This window comes from Monodelphis domestica, chromosome 1 (genome assembly GCF_027887165.1).
Source record: "Monodelphis domestica isolate mMonDom1 chromosome 1, mMonDom1.pri, whole genome shotgun sequence".
In the NCBI taxonomy this organism is placed as follows: Eukaryota; Metazoa; Chordata; class Mammalia; order Didelphimorphia; family Didelphidae; genus Monodelphis; species Monodelphis domestica.
Window position 1 is genome coordinate 30,590,793 of NC_077227.1, and position 15,276 is coordinate 30,606,068.

Sequence of the window (15,276 nt, forward strand, 5' to 3'; positions counted from 1 at the left end):
TTAAGGTATCCTGTTCTTCAACAACCTATGAAGAATGTCACCAAGAAAGTATTTCGTGTTTGATAACACTTAAATTATTCTGATGATTCCTTTCTTTTTACCCATGTCACAATTCATACTTATTCTGCATATATGTAGGCAACTATATATAAAATTGAGCTTAGGTGATGGTTTTGTAATTTTAAAAAATAAATTCTAAAGTATCTCTGTATCTCTTTAAGCTGGTTTGTTACAGCCCCCTGTCCGTATAGTTTCACAGCCACAACCAGCACGAAGGTTAGATCCACCATCCAGATTTTCAGGGAGAAATGACAGAGGGGATCCAGTTCCTAACAGAAAAGATGACAGAAGGTACGGTGTTTCAGAAAGTGTGGCAGGACCTCTTCGTTGTTTGTTGGACCTGTCAAAATGTTTTTCTTTAAAGATTTGCTTTCTTAAGCTAAAAATAAAAGGAATTTTTATTACTTTTCTTATAAGTCGTGAAAGGGAGCGAGAAAGACGTAGATCTCGGGAAAGATCACCTCAGAGGAAACGTTCCAGGGAGAGATCTCCCCGAAGAGAGAGAGAGCGATCACCTCGAAGACCACGGCGTGTTGTTCCTCGTTACACAGTTCAGTTTTCAAAGTTTTCACTAGATTGGTAGGTCCTGATTGGTATTTTCAAAATTGAATTACTCAAAATCTCTATTATAACAGTCCCTAGCTATCCTAATTTGCCAAAATTTTGCATGTTAAGATTGCTTTTAAATTTAATTTGGTTTTCTATAGTTTAGTACCATTATAAATTATTAAAGGGCTGATATTGGTCTGAGGTAATAACCCTACTACTTTTATACATGTTATCCTTTAAACATAATCATGAATAATGTGCTATTTGATTCAGAAAAAAATGAAGTTGATATTCCTGATTGATAGGACTATTTCTTAAAGTTAGAACAGGTGAAAAACAAAAGCCTGTGTTGTTTGTGGCATTTTGATGAAGGGCAGGGCAGGGCCCAGTCCATCCCTAGGTCCAGTATATAGGAGTCTCACAGGAAAGGGGCTCCTGCAGAGAGAGAGAGACTCTGGGTTTTAAGGGCTAATTGGGAAGTCCCTGTATTTTACCTCATCCAAACATTGTTATGAGAAGACGTAGTGGAAGCTATAAAAGCCCTGTGAGGAAGGGTCCAGTTCCAGGGAGGGCTATGGTAAGCCAGAGCAGATGGCCCTCAGAGGTCTTGGAGGCCCAGTGACCCTGACTCATTCAGAATATGCCAGGTTTCTGCTTAAGGAAGCATGGAGTACGTTTGAAAGCTGTTTTCACTAAAAATAATTCAGCTAAAAGTCTTGAAGCTTAAATAGAAGGACTACTTCAGTTATTTGGAAAGTTCATTTATGGATTCTATCACTCTTAGTGGTTCCAAGAAGTGAAGCTTACTGGAATCAGCACAATATTAAAAGAACAGAACTTTAGTAAAAAACCTTGCATGTAGGAGGACTTTCTGATTTTTCTGTTAATTCAGTTACCTCATTCCACCTCGGGAATTTATGCCCTGGGAAAAGATGTCATACAAATCAGCCAGCGTAATGATTTTTGTGGTCAGTCGTCTTCCCTTGCACTTGTTCTCAGGTTGCCATTTGCTCTGTTATGGTCTCTTTGTTTACGGCCACACTTTCTATATCTATCTATGGGCTGCATATCAAAACCCTTGACCAGTGCTAAAATGTTCCGAGAATTCCCCCCCTCCTTTTTAGGCTGGTGTTTTTCCTCATTCTGTTCTCAATATAGAGGAAGTGGTGGGGACAAGTTGAAAGGCAAAAGGACAAAGCTTATCAGCTTTCTAGTCCCATTAGTCTGCCCTTGGAGAGGGACAGCATCTCCTAAGTATTTCCTTGAATGTGAATTCCTAGACTATGATATACAAAGGTTTATAAAATCAACCAAGAAAATATCCCAGACTTGAAGGGGGGGAGGAGGAGCGTGCATTTGTCATTTGTGCTCCACACTCTAAATGAGGCTGAAAAGAAGTTTACAGTGAGGTCCTGTTCTTAGGGAAAGAACAGACAGAAATAGGAAGTACCTTTATACATTTCCTTTTACTTTGGACCAAGCTGTTATTTGTGATGAAGTTAGAATTCTTCAGGATATTTTGTTGGTAGAGAGACTTGTGATTTTTTTCCCTCATGACTGAATTTAAAAGAAGAAAGACCTTGGGGACCATCTGGCCTACCTTGTGCCTGAATGTGAATCCCATCTATATCACTCCAGGCAGATGATTCTCAGAAATATCTACTCTTACATCACTAGTTGCCTTTTTGGAGCATCTCAAATTGCTGTAGACTCCTCAATGTGTCTGAAACACAAGCCATCCCCCCTGCCCCCTCAGCTTGGATGCTAGGCCTCGTCGTCTCCTCCCCACTCACACTCACCCCGTGTGGTTAAATCTGCCCCAAGTTTTGTTTCTCCACTCTTCACCCACATAGCCACCACTATCATTCAAGCTTCCCTGACTCAGATCTCTTCCCTCTGCCCCAGCCTCTACTCACCATGTCACTGCATTCCAACTGCTCTGTGGCTCCACCCCATAGCTTCCAGGATCAAATAGAAACTTGGTTTGGGGTTTCAAACGCTTATAGCTTTGCCTCTATTTCTGCCTTTCCAGGATTCTTATACTTTATGCCTTTCTTGTTCTTGCTGTTCATTGTTATACACACTCATTTCCTAACCATGCCTTTGCCCTGGTTGTCCCCCTTGCTAGAATGAACTCCCTTCTCACCTTTGCCTCCTGACCTCCCCAACTTCCTTCTAGACCCAGCTTCTCCATCTTACCTTTTTCTGCAGGAAGCTTTTCCCAGGCACCTTGGCTGCCAATGCCTTCTCTGTGATAATCCTTTCCCCATCCCCAGCTGTCCCATTCCCTCTGTCTGTCTGTCTCTCTCTCTGTGCCTCCTTTCTATATACACACACACTTTTTAAAAAAACGTGTATGGGCATAATTATTTGTTGTCTCCACCATTAGAATGTGAATTCCTCGAGAATGGGTTTAGGATTTTGCCTCTCCTTTAGCACTCACTACTGCCTATCACAGAGTGAGCTCTTACTAAATTGACTGGTCACTCAGCTTTTGCTACTGACTTCTAAATCATTACCTCTCTCTTTTAGGAAATTATAATCATAACAGAGTTATTGTTTTTCTCAGATCTATTTATATAATTCCTATCATTGTATAATAGTTAACACTCCTACCTACCAGCCCCCGATAGTCTCAGATATTTATAGCAGCACTTTTTGTGATAGCAAAAAATAAAGTGGGTATGCATCACTTAAATGGCAAAAAAACTTGTGGCATATAAATGTCAATTAACAAACATTTGCTTAGTGTATTATGTAAGAAACTAAATATATGAGGAATTCAAAGCAATATGAGAAGACTTGTGTGAGATGATGTAATGAGCTAAGCAGAACCATCATAAGATAAATGAAAAAGCAGATGGATTCTGACAGTTTTTTAAATTAAATTTTTCCCATTTACAGAATTCCACTTCCTCCCTTCTCTCTCTCTTTCTCTCTCTCTCACACACACATACACACATACACACACACACACACACACACACACACACACACACATATATTAAAAAAAAAAAAACCATGATGACAAAAACATATATTTGTTACTCTGCACTCTTACTTGCTTCCATCCCTCCTCTGTCAGGAGATAGGCATCCTGAGCTCTCTGCAGCATGGTTGGTTATTGATCAGCAAACTCTGATTGAGGTTCATGATGAATAGTTAGTGAAATTTACCTCCCTCTTCATGGTAGTAACGGGGAGCTCTAAGCACAGCTCACGTGGCTGGGGTTTTTGTTGGTTTGGTTAAATTCATCTCTTGCAAGATCGGGTTTACTAGTGGAAGGGCTTTTACTTGTCAGTGATCCGATATGAAAACAAAAGGCATCGTAGGCTTTAAATAGATGACCTCATCCTAGAATATTGATATCTTCACATAACTCTTGCCCTTTGTTCTACATTTTTTTCTTTATCATAAAATGTATTTTTTCCTTTATACTTGTCTCTTCCATCCTGTGATAACCCCTTAGGCTTAATGCCAGATTCCTCATTACTACAGAAAAGCATGTTCCTTCTTTTTTTTCTACAGCTTTCTAAAAATTAAGTTTGGTCAAAATATTTCCCAGTATAGTTCCTTACTTTCCTGAAGTCTTGATGTCTGTGTGGGCACTTACCTTTGCTGGTACAGGGGTCAGGCAGTTCTACCACTATTTTCTCATCCTTTGCAGTTTTTTCAAATGTAGCCTACTTTGAAGATAAATTTGGTAAATTAATAAACCTTATAACTACATACTTCTCCTTAGTATAATATATATTCATTCAGTAACTTCAAGTTGTTTAGAGAGCTAAGGCATGAATATTTGAATTTGGAATGGGTTGCTATACTTAATTATTTGAATATGAATGGGTCTTAACTTTTTGAGAATTCACTGCAGACTAAAGACTGAATTTGGCTACTATCTGATCTAGGAGCTCAGGAACTGTGGGCATTTTACTTATTTACCCTGTTCATCTCATTTTAGATTGCAGTAGAGAAAATAGCTTGTTTCCCAGACCAATTTAGAGCCCCAATTTAGGAATGTATCTCAAACTTTGTTGGAGAGGGAGGGACCTTAGTTAATTGCTTTGGTTTCAAAAGGAGCTTCCTCCACCCCACCCTCATTGTAGTCTCCCATGCAAAGAAGGCAGTAGAGGGATTTCTGGGATACCAGTAAAATGGATACTTAATCAGTAAGTATAGCTTTAAAATTTGTAAAAAAAAATTTTATAGCACCTTCATTTGTCAGTATATCCAATTTCTCGCCCTTCCTAGAAAGTTCCCCACCCCCCTTTAGAGAATATAACTATTAATAAACTTTAAGGCATGATTTCCCATAAAAGCATGTAGACCCATAGATACCTATAACTGTGTGACTTTCTGCTGTGTCCATACTAAACTTACTACTTTATTCATCATTTGTTTCTGTTTTACAGCCCTAGTTGTGACATGATGGAACTAAGACGTCGGTATCAAAATCTGTACATCCCGAGTGACTTTTTTGATGCTCAGTTTATGTGGGTTGATGCTTTCCCTTTGTCAAGACCATTCCAACTGGGAAACTACTGTAATTTCTACGTCATGCACAGAGAGGTAGATCCTTTGGAGAAAAATGTGGCTATTCTTGACCCGCCTGATGCTGATCACTTGTATAGTGCCAAGGTTTGTATTCCAGCAGGGACTTGGACTGTTATTTGGATCAGAAAGGAAGAGAGATGATGGTTTTTGAGTAGCCTCTCTTTGCCCTTTGTCCTCCTACTCTCCAACTGGGAGGCAATTGCTTGTCCCTCCCTTACGTGGTTTGGAGGATTCAGAAGAGGAAGGAAATGGTATCAGTTATGACATCATGATGCGCCTAGAAGAGAGAAAGGCATTGCTGGGTCTCTGCCTTCAGGGACCCAGAAATGAGACTTGTGGGAGCCCACCTCCTGGCCAGTAGTCTTCAGGGGGAGCAATTGGGACTCTGCTTACTGCACATGACTTTGTAATATTTGCAAAACATTATTAATAGCATCCCTCAAAAAAAGAGGAAATCGATAAGGTATTTATGATTCCCTGTCACTGCTGTAGCATCATGTTTTGGGGGTGCCTTTGTATGTTGAAGTTCAGATATTAATTTGCATTATCTGAAAGTTGTGAGTGTTGTATGTAGTTTTGCCACTTTCATTTTCTTCCTTACCACTTTAGACTATTTTGACAGGATTGAATTATTTGACTATATAATAGGTAATGCTGATGGCTAGCCCTAGTATGGAAGACTTATATCACAAGTCATGTGCTCTTGCTGAAGATCCACAAGAACTTCGAGATGGATTCCAGCATCCCGCTAGACTTGTTAAGGTAAAATGGCTATCCATTGACAGGGGGTTTGCTTTTCATTAATTAAAGCCTCCCGTATGTAACAGGGAAAACAAGTTTTAAATCTGGGTGATTACAGAGTTAATGTAGCATAGTTGGTATCATATTGATTGTAGAATGTGAAGGTGTCGGTACATGGGGTTGTGTGCCAAAGGTAGCCCCATGTTAACAGAGGTCGTGGAATGGAGTATATGTTCAAATCATTAAAAGTTCTCCCTTGAGCTTGCCATTGAGAACAAATCTGATGTCAGGAAAGTTTTTGCAAGGATGAGTTGTGATGAGTAAAATCCTATTCCATTGCTGAAATACAGTGTGGAACATGATGAACTGAGCTCTTCCTTGGCCTGTAGGCTCAGCAGGGATAGTGACGGGGGTGTGTGCACGTTTCCTTTTCAGGCACTTGCATCAGCTGACGTTGCGAGCACACGCGACTTAACATTTAATCCGTTCTTTGTCTTTGACTTAGTTTTTAGTGGGCATGAAAGGCAAGGATGAGGCCATGGCTATTGGAGGCCACTGGTCTCCTTCACTGGATGGACCAGACCCAGAGAAAGACCCCTCTGTGTTGATAAAGACTGCTATTCGTTGTTGTAAGGCTCTGACAGGCATTGATTTAAGTGTGTGCACTCAATGGTAAGTACCCATCTTCTCCGTATGACTGGCATGACTAGAAATGTGCTAATAGCTTATGTAGATGTCTGTCAACCAGCCTTTTTTCCCCCATCTCATTCAGCAAGCTTTGGTGGTGAAGGTAAACTACTCAAAGGAAAGTCTCATTTGGGGCAAAAACTTGTTTGGTGCCAAAAGTGTTCAGAGCTGTGCTGTAAGGACTAATCCAAATGAATCTCAACCTGAACTGTGCTTTGTTACGCTGTACTTCTGCAGGGAATGTGTGTTGGAAATGTTTTTCATTTCATGCGTAGCTGGAGAAGACCGACAAGAGAGAACTTCTTTCGTTATGATTCTTTTGTCATAAAGTAAATGCTGTAGTTGCCGACTCACTGCCCAGCCATATTTTCTCTTGAGGCTCCTTGGTCTTGTGCGTCTTGTACTATTGATGATACCCAATTTGGAAAAGCTCTCACTTTCTGCACTCGATTTGTGCGCCTTCTCCGAGGGTGCCCTGGAGTGTGGGTGACTAATCGAGCGCGCAGGCCCGGGGCCGCGCCGCTGCCCGTGAGCATGCTCCGTCCAAGGGAGCTGAGCTGGACAAGCGCACCAGAGAGCAACTATGGCTTCTGTAATGTTTTTTTCTTTAGACCAGCCTGAGGTTCTGGAAGCAAAAGTTCTTTACTTGATGTGCTACAAGTGAACTAGGGTCTTTAAAGTGTATTTTAGAATTTTTTTTCCAACATGCTTCTTCCCTTGCAACAGGTACCGTTTTGCAGAGATTCGCTACCATCGCCCTGAGGAGACCCACAAGGGGCGTACGGTTCCAGCTCATGTGGAGACAGTGGTTTTATTTTTCCCGGATGTTTGGCATTGCCTTCCCACCCGCTCAGAGTGGGAAACCCTCTCCCGAGGATACAAGCAGCAGCTGGCCGAGAAGCTACAGGGTGAACGCAAGGAGGCTGATGGAGAACAGGCACTGAACGCTAATCCCTTTTTCTATTTCCGCTTCTCACAGGCACAGGAACACAGGCACAAATGCACATCACATACTACACGATAAACACACACGGAGGAACATAACTGGTAACAGCGACTGGCAATCCAGCTTTCAGCAGAGTAGTTGTACGTTCGTTCTCTTTAAAAACCAAAATCAAAACCAATTCGTCAATTACGCTAACTTAATGAATGCTGAGACCACAGAGGACAGTAAATTGTGCTTAAATTGCACAAAGCTTTGTTTTCATCATAGGTCTAGTTGCTGGAATCTGGGACCAGTTGTTGAGCGAGATTCAGTATTAAGCCATTTTAAACATTTTGCCATTTTCTAAAATTATAAAAAATTTTCTTTTTCACGGTCATCAGTTCTAATCATGGATATTTGAAATTGGACAACCACAAGTCTGAGAGCTTTGAAATTTCAGGCTATGTGGCAACGTCTTTGGTACATTTTAAAGGTCTGACTAAATCAAGATTAACTCTGGGTGGCTTGAAAATTGGGGCAAGATCACACACTGTGTGGTTAGTGGAGACCATCAGTGTCTGTGCATCCCTGATATCCTTTGTGTTGTAATTTATCACCCTTTTGTGTTTCACAGATCTGGCTTTGATTGGCTGATGAGTGTCTTTGTGATCAGTTAAAGTGGTAGAATGTATGTACGTGGACTTGCCTAAACAATAACTTTAGGAGAAGACAATCTGAAACACTTGTGACCTTGCACAGATCAGCAACAGAATTTTAAGAATAAAATAATATCCTTTGAAGGCTTCAGAATAATAATTATGCTCTTAATTTTGTATGTCAGGATGAAGAAGAGAAGGATGATGGTGAGGCGAAAGAAATCTCCACACCCACCCATTGGTCTAAACTTGATCCAAAGACGATGAAGGTAACCTTCTGACGTGGGTGGTGCTTAGCTTGGATCAGGACACGTGGGAGCCTTTGGGGAATTTACCAATAGAATAATTTCTGGATGGAAGAAAGGCCCCTTACTACACGATGCTATTTAATAGCCACTAAGTGTATTTTCTATATGCAAAGAATTCTGTTAGGTACTTGGAGAGACACAAAGATAAGAAAGAAAAGAGTTGCCCTGAGATCTTAGGATCTAAGAGAGGTAAGGCAGGAAAGCAAATAACTACAGTACTGAGTTAAAGCATAATAATATAGCATCTATTTAAAGAAATCAACACACAACTTGGAGATGTACATTGGAACAAAAATTAAGCAAAAAGCTGATTATGTGGCTGTTATTTTACTGGTCTTTACATTTTATATATATAAAACAAAATGATGACCAAGTTTAAGGTTAGGCTTTTGTTTATCTTTCTAAATCTCCTTGTCCCTTTCAAAAAATATGTTATTCCTAGGCTTGAGATCTATCTACTCTTATCACTAGTGAGCTTGTATTCTGGGACTGAACTCATCTTTAAAAGACATCTCCTTTTCCCAAAATGATAAATACTGCTTCAAGGTAGTCTTAAATTTCAAAGGAAACTAGATGGTAAAGGCCCAAGGATCAGGAAACCTCAGTGAGAGGAAGAGCTGGCCTATCTTGTAGAAAGTCTGGGACTCCAGCAGCTCTTTTTTGGCACCTCTCTCACCATTTATCAGCTTTCATCACCCCTCTTGCTTCAACCCAGTTCAAAACTTAGTATACCAGGCACTTTCAGTCTAGAGCTGTGGAAACAAGCTGCCTAAAGGACCAGATGCTGTACCTGAACAAAGGGGAAAATGAGCACCAACTATCATCTTTAGTACTTGGATTAATGCATGGCCAAATTAGCTGTGTTCTAGGCAGTTTTGCCTTTTTCTGATTGATACATTTGTGAAGACCCTTAATAATGGTATGTGATGGAGCAAAAACAAATTTTGATAATAGGATCTCTGTGATTTCTTTGGATTTTTTAAGGGGTATATTAGAATCAAAATAAAGTTAATAACAAATAGATTTCATTTTAGAGCTTGAAGGGACCCTAGATCATGTAATCCATTGCCCTTATTCTACTTATGATGAAATTGAGAAAGATGAGATTTTATGCAGAAGAATAGAAAGGGAAAGATTATGTACCTTTATATCTGAATTTGACTTCAGTAATTCTAATTTATTTGAGAGAACCTTTGGTGTTGAAAAAAACTAACTCATCATACCATCAAGTAAATTGCCTTTGAATTTTCTTGCTTTTGGATCCTACATTCTTTCCAAGCAAACAATATAGTGTCCTTTGCACAGAACACTGCAATAGGCTCATATGGAGAATGAAATGATAACAAAAGGAGCTTATCTTGAAAATCTTTAGTTAGCTGGCATGTTTTCTCTAATCTTCATAGTCTGACTCTTCACAACATTGTACTTGTTAGTGGTCACCATAATATACTGACACTACTAACTTTTACAAATGAAAAAATCTGCAGTGTCCCAAAATTCTTAGCACTGTTTTAAATCTTTAATAACTTCCAACTACGCAAAGACTTTTGGGACACCCTATGTTACAATAAGTAGATATCAACTTGCCTGTAACAGAAATGTGCTGACTAGTTGAATTACTGGTTAATTGAAAGTTAAACAAAACATTTTTTTGGCTCCTGAAATTTTTCCTTCATTATCTTATCCCACTTGGCTATTTTATTCTGTAGCGTATATCTGTAAATCATCTTTTATCAAACCAATGTTTATAAAGAGTTTACCATTCATGGAAGCCACTGAGGAGAGATGCAAAGATAAAAAATTCTTAGTCCTTTCCATAATGAAACTTATGATCACTCACTGAGAAGTGATAAGCCACATGCATAGGTAAATGTAATACAAATTAGAACATGGTCCTCCATAGTGAGACAAGATCAGGTGTGGAATCTATTTCCTAGCTGAAGAGACTAGGATGGGCTTCCCTAAGAACTGGGTCTGGAGGGGTAGGACAAGCAAAGGAGAAAAAGTCTACTGGATGTGGAACATGGAGGGCAAAGAGTCTAGTTTCACTATTGCATATACTAGAGTATATAACATTAGAAAGGACCATAAATTTCAGGGTAAAGGATTTGTACTTGATATCACAGGCCGTAGAGAACCACTGAAGATCTTCAATGAGGATTGGCATGATCATAGTAGAAAAAACTATTAAAATAAACATTAAGAATATTAACAGGGGGCAGGTAGGTGGCTTGGCCTGAAAGTCAGTCCTAGAGATGGGCAGGCCTCAAGATACTTCTTAGGTGTGTGACTGGGCAAGTGACAACTCCCATTGCCTAGCCCTTACCGTTCTTCTACCTTGGAATCAATATACAGTAGTGATTCTAAGACAGAAGGTAAGGGTTTAAAAAAGAAAGGACATTAACAGTGATATGCAGGGTAAATTGAAACAGTGAATGAACGAGTGTTTATTAAATGCTTCCTAAGTGCTTGGAGTACAAATACAAAAGCAAAGGCAGGTCCTAACCATGAGGAGCTTGCGTTCAAATAGGGAGAAACCCACACATTGGGAACAGGTGGCCAGGGGTAGTACTTTGGCTTGGAAAGGTACAAGGATAATGACCAGAAGAGCCATAAGAGAAGAGGAGAGAGCCAACATCAGGGAGTTGGGAAGTGGAAGGTTTGGAGGAAAGGAAGCCAGTCTACACTTAGTGGGTGACTAAGGCAGTTGCCAATCGGGGGCTCCATGGCAGGACTTGAAAAAATGGTGAAGTCTTTTCTCTAAGGTATGACTTGGATGGTGAACCTTGAGAGAAACTTACTTTTAGGAAGCTTTTTATCTTGGGTCAGGGGAGAGGTAATAAAGGTAGTGGCAATGAAAATGGGAAACTGGGGGGGGGGGACAGAGGGAGTATGAGAAATGTTGAAGAAACTGAGTACATGGTGTGGAAGCAGACTGAGGAGGTAGTCAAAGATGATTCACAGATTAGGAGCATTGACTTTTAGGAGATTGGTGATACCATTGAGAGTTAGAAAAGAAAAATAAGTTTAGAGGGGAAATGATCATAATTCATGGACTTTAATTGAAGTGACTTCATTCAAGTCACACAGTAAAGAGCCAAGCCATGAATGTTGTAAGTCTTGCCATTGTGTTACACATCCCATTAGTAACTCTGCAGCTCCTTGAGTCATCATCTTCATTATCAGGTCTTTGTTAACAGAAGAGACTAAATAGGTGTTGGCTTTTTAAAAAAAGAAACCAACGCTCAATTCTCCATTGAATCTGTGATCTGATTCACCTGGAAGCCCTCTGCAAACATGTAGATCCTATGCAACTCTTGTCCATGTCCATAAATTTGTCACCTGGGATCCACCCAACCTGCTAAAGGCCTCACTTTCTTCTGACATTGAATGGAAACCAGTGGCTTCTGGCTGTTCCCTTGTCATTTCTCTCTGTATCAGCCCATCTGTCCTTCCTTTCCTACATTTCATCATCTCCATCTTTGTACATCTTCTTTGAAGTTCCCCATTATCCATCAATATGACCAGATGAAACAGGTGGACAGTGACGGGGTCATCTAAATTGAATAGGAGAAAGAAAAAGGCTGGATCACCTTGAGGACATTGCAGACTCCATTCTTCCCCTGGAAGCCCCACTTCATCTTAAGGCCCACATTGTACTGGCAGCAGGATATGGAATATACCAGGCTCTGAAGACTTTAAAAAATAGTGCCTAGAGGTTCCTGGACAGATGCTTTGTGTGTGTGTGAGCAGGCTTCTCCATGTAGCTGAATGGGAGCTCTGAAGAACAGATGTGATTTATTTCTTGAAGTTCATCATGGTAGCTGGTCTTGGAGCCAGGACATTCTGGCTTCAGTCTCACCTCTTGCCCATGTTGTCCCTGGGCAGCTCTTAAAATTATAGGCTTCAGAGCTCTGCTGGCCTACAGTTCTAGAGGGAGTCTTCCACCATTTCAAAAGCGAGAATTTTAGATTTTTTTAAAATCAATTGAGGATTTCAGATAAATGAGTTCTAGCTTATCAGAGTTTTGTTTTAAATAAGTTAGATACTATGATTTTATTCACTTATTTCACTATTAAGTTGCTTGGTTTTTTTTTAATTTAACTATAGATTTTTATTGAGTTGGTTCCATATTTGATTTCATGCTTTTAGATTGTGTTAATTTATATGCTTAATATATGCTCATTCAGGTAAATGACCTTCGTAAAGAATTAGAAAGCCGAGCTCTTAGTTCTAAAGGATTAAAATCCCAGTTGATAGCCCGACTGACAAAACAGCTTAAAGTAGAAGAACAGAAAGAGGAACAGAAGGAGTTGGAGAAATCTGAAAAAGAAGAGGAAGAAGAGGAAGACAGGAAATCTGAAGACGATAAAGAGGTATGGCTGTGCTGCAAAGCATTGGGGTTTAGTGTGTTTGTGTCAGTCCGAACAGTAGGCACACAGAGGATTTTACATTCCTGCCATTGTTTCTGATCTGTCATCTTTTGGTGATGAGCCTCCCCACCTGTCTTGAGGCCGGCCTGGACTAATGGCAGTATCTTTGCTTGAATAGGAACCAACAGGGTAAAACCTTGGCCTTCAGGTCAAGAGATCTGTCAGAGGAGGCTTTGTAGAATTTAGACATAGAAAGCTCATCATGGATTGCTTGGGGGCCCCACGCCTCAGGCAGTAAGTCCCATTCCATTCTTCCTTGCCCTTCATTGTGCTGAAATAAGGAGATTAGATCCAGTTTTCTTCAGGTGAGTTACATGACCTTAGAGCATAGCGCGCCCGGGCCCTCTCAGACAGTTTCCTAACTTTAGAAGCATCACCTTTTCAGTAAGTGTGACAAGGCAGCTGAAATCTCTTGAAAGGCGAATGATCCAGGCTTTTGAAAAAATACGTTTTGGTTGGTTTCTGTTGTCAATGACTCGGATTTGTGGTTTAGGTCATACAAGAGTACATCTTTCTTTCTGTGCAAGTTCTCTGTTTAGTCCTTGAAGCCTTTCCTTCACCATCTCACTCCAGCCCACCTCTCCGGACAGTCCTCATCCCCCCTCACACGTTCTGTGGTTCAACTCTCCAACATGTTGTCCCTCCCATGGGGAGCGTCATCACCCGTCTTCATGCTTTGCCACAAGCTGTCTGTCTCCTAAGCTCGGGATGCTTGCTTTCTTCAACTGTGCCTGTTAGAAACCTTTGCCCTCTCTGAAGTTCACCTTCTGCCCCTCCTACCAGGAAGCCTTTCCCCAGCTCCTGGTCCCTCATCGCCTCCTCCACATGCACTTTGAGTCTCCTTGGGATCTTCCGTTATGGGCTATTTCCCAATACAGAATGTAAGCTCCTTGAGGGTAAAGACTGCTTAGTTTTGCCTTTGTATCCCTGGCACCAAGTAGGATGCCTAGCACGCAAGCACCGACTTGATGATGTGTGCTTTGCTCCGATGCACAGGTTTCACAACAGGTAATGTTTACACACCAGGACATTAGCGAAAAGAGGGGTGGAGGAAGGACCCAGCCCAGAAACCTGGGAGACTATGAGAGTAGTTGGTATCTGGTTGGCTGCTTCTGTGACTTTATCAAAATAAAGAACAAGAATGTTACCTTTGGTCTTTCAGGGCCATGTGGCTCATGAACTTTTCTTCTTTATAAAAACCAACTTTTTGGGTAACACTCAATACATAATTGCATGTGTGGCTTTTAAGATAATACAAGTTTTTAACAAAATTTGAAACACATAGGAAGAAGAAAGGAAACGCCAGGAAGAAATGGAGCGTCAGCGCCGAGAAAGGCGATACATCTTACCTGATGAGCCGGCCATCATTGTACACCCCAACTGGGCTGCAAAGAGTGGCAAGTTTGACTGTAGCATCATGTCTTTGAGTGTCCTATTAGACTACAGATTAGAGGATAACAAAGAGCATTCATTTGAGGTACTCTTACTTTGATTTTGTTCCTTTCAAAAGTGACAGATGCTATTTAATTGGTCAAAGAGAGAAAAAATCTTCATTATTGCATTACATGTGGAACTTTTCATACTTATTGGTTGACTTTAGTAGCTCATTTCTTTTCACAACTTGGCAATATCCAGTTTCTGTTTTTACCAGAGCTGAAGAATTATAAGGTATATAACTTAAATTATAAAATTCACTTTTTAATTTGAGTGACTTGCACCATATGTTAAAAGGTTTATACATCCTTTTTCTAAATTTTTTTTATGCCTGAATTAGAATGGTATTCTTTAATTAAAATGGAACAGCTTTCTTGGAATTCTTGGCAGAAGTATACTCTTTTGCAAGTTAGTGGTATCAGATTCAAATGAAAAGATCCCTGCAGACTACATATTAACTTTAGAAAACCACCAATTAACATCATCTCTATTGTATTTTTATTTACCCTGTTAAACATTTCTCAATTATATTTTAGTCTGATGTATGTTATAATACCAGCTGTAAGTTTGACTCCTTTGCTGTAAGTGCTTAAAATATTTCACATATATTGTGGATTTGTGTAATAGCAACAGAACCAGAATTCTGCAAGGTAACAAGGTCTCTTTCATAATCCATACTTTTATTTCAGCCATGATGAAAATCTTGATCTACCAGGTAAAATGGAAGAAATTAAGGAAAAACTTAGAAAAGAAATTTGTTTTTCAAACTGATAGTGCTCTATCAGGTAGGAAGGAAGAATCAATGAGAGGATATCTATTTTGCTCCAGGGTGTTAGATTATCATCTTAATAGCAGTTTTCCTAATCAAAAATGTCAGGATCCCTTTTGCTAGAACAAAGGATCAACTATGAATATAAAAGAGGAAGATA

At 40.0% G+C, this 15,276-nt stretch overlaps 1 protein-coding gene and 1 non-coding gene across 4 annotated transcripts in view; both read left to right on the plus strand.

Annotated features, from left to right (window-relative positions):
* CCAR1 (cell division cycle and apoptosis regulator 1) overlaps positions 1-15,276 on the plus strand; it is a 48,932-nt gene that overhangs the window by 24,991 nt on the left and 8,665 nt on the right. For all 3 annotated transcript variants that reach the window (XM_007478250.3, XM_007478251.3, XM_056796294.1), the window contains exons 9-17: positions 222-351; positions 478-639; positions 5,022-5,247; positions 5,812-5,925; positions 6,410-6,576; positions 7,318-7,528; positions 8,358-8,441; positions 12,671-12,856; positions 14,199-14,390. In XM_007478250.3, the coding sequence (XP_007478312.1) occupies positions 222-351; positions 478-639; positions 5,022-5,247; positions 5,812-5,925; positions 6,410-6,576; positions 7,318-7,528; positions 8,358-8,441; positions 12,671-12,856; positions 14,199-14,390 (1,472 nt within the window). The remainder of the gene's footprint in view (positions 1-221; positions 352-477; positions 640-5,021; positions 5,248-5,811; positions 5,926-6,409; positions 6,577-7,317; positions 7,529-8,357; positions 8,442-12,670; positions 12,857-14,198; positions 14,391-15,276) is intronic.
* Positions 6,213-6,278, plus strand: LOC130456763 (small nucleolar RNA SNORD98). Its single transcript, XR_008915805.1, has one exon. It is a non-coding gene; the product is annotated as a small nucleolar RNA SNORD98 (small nucleolar RNA).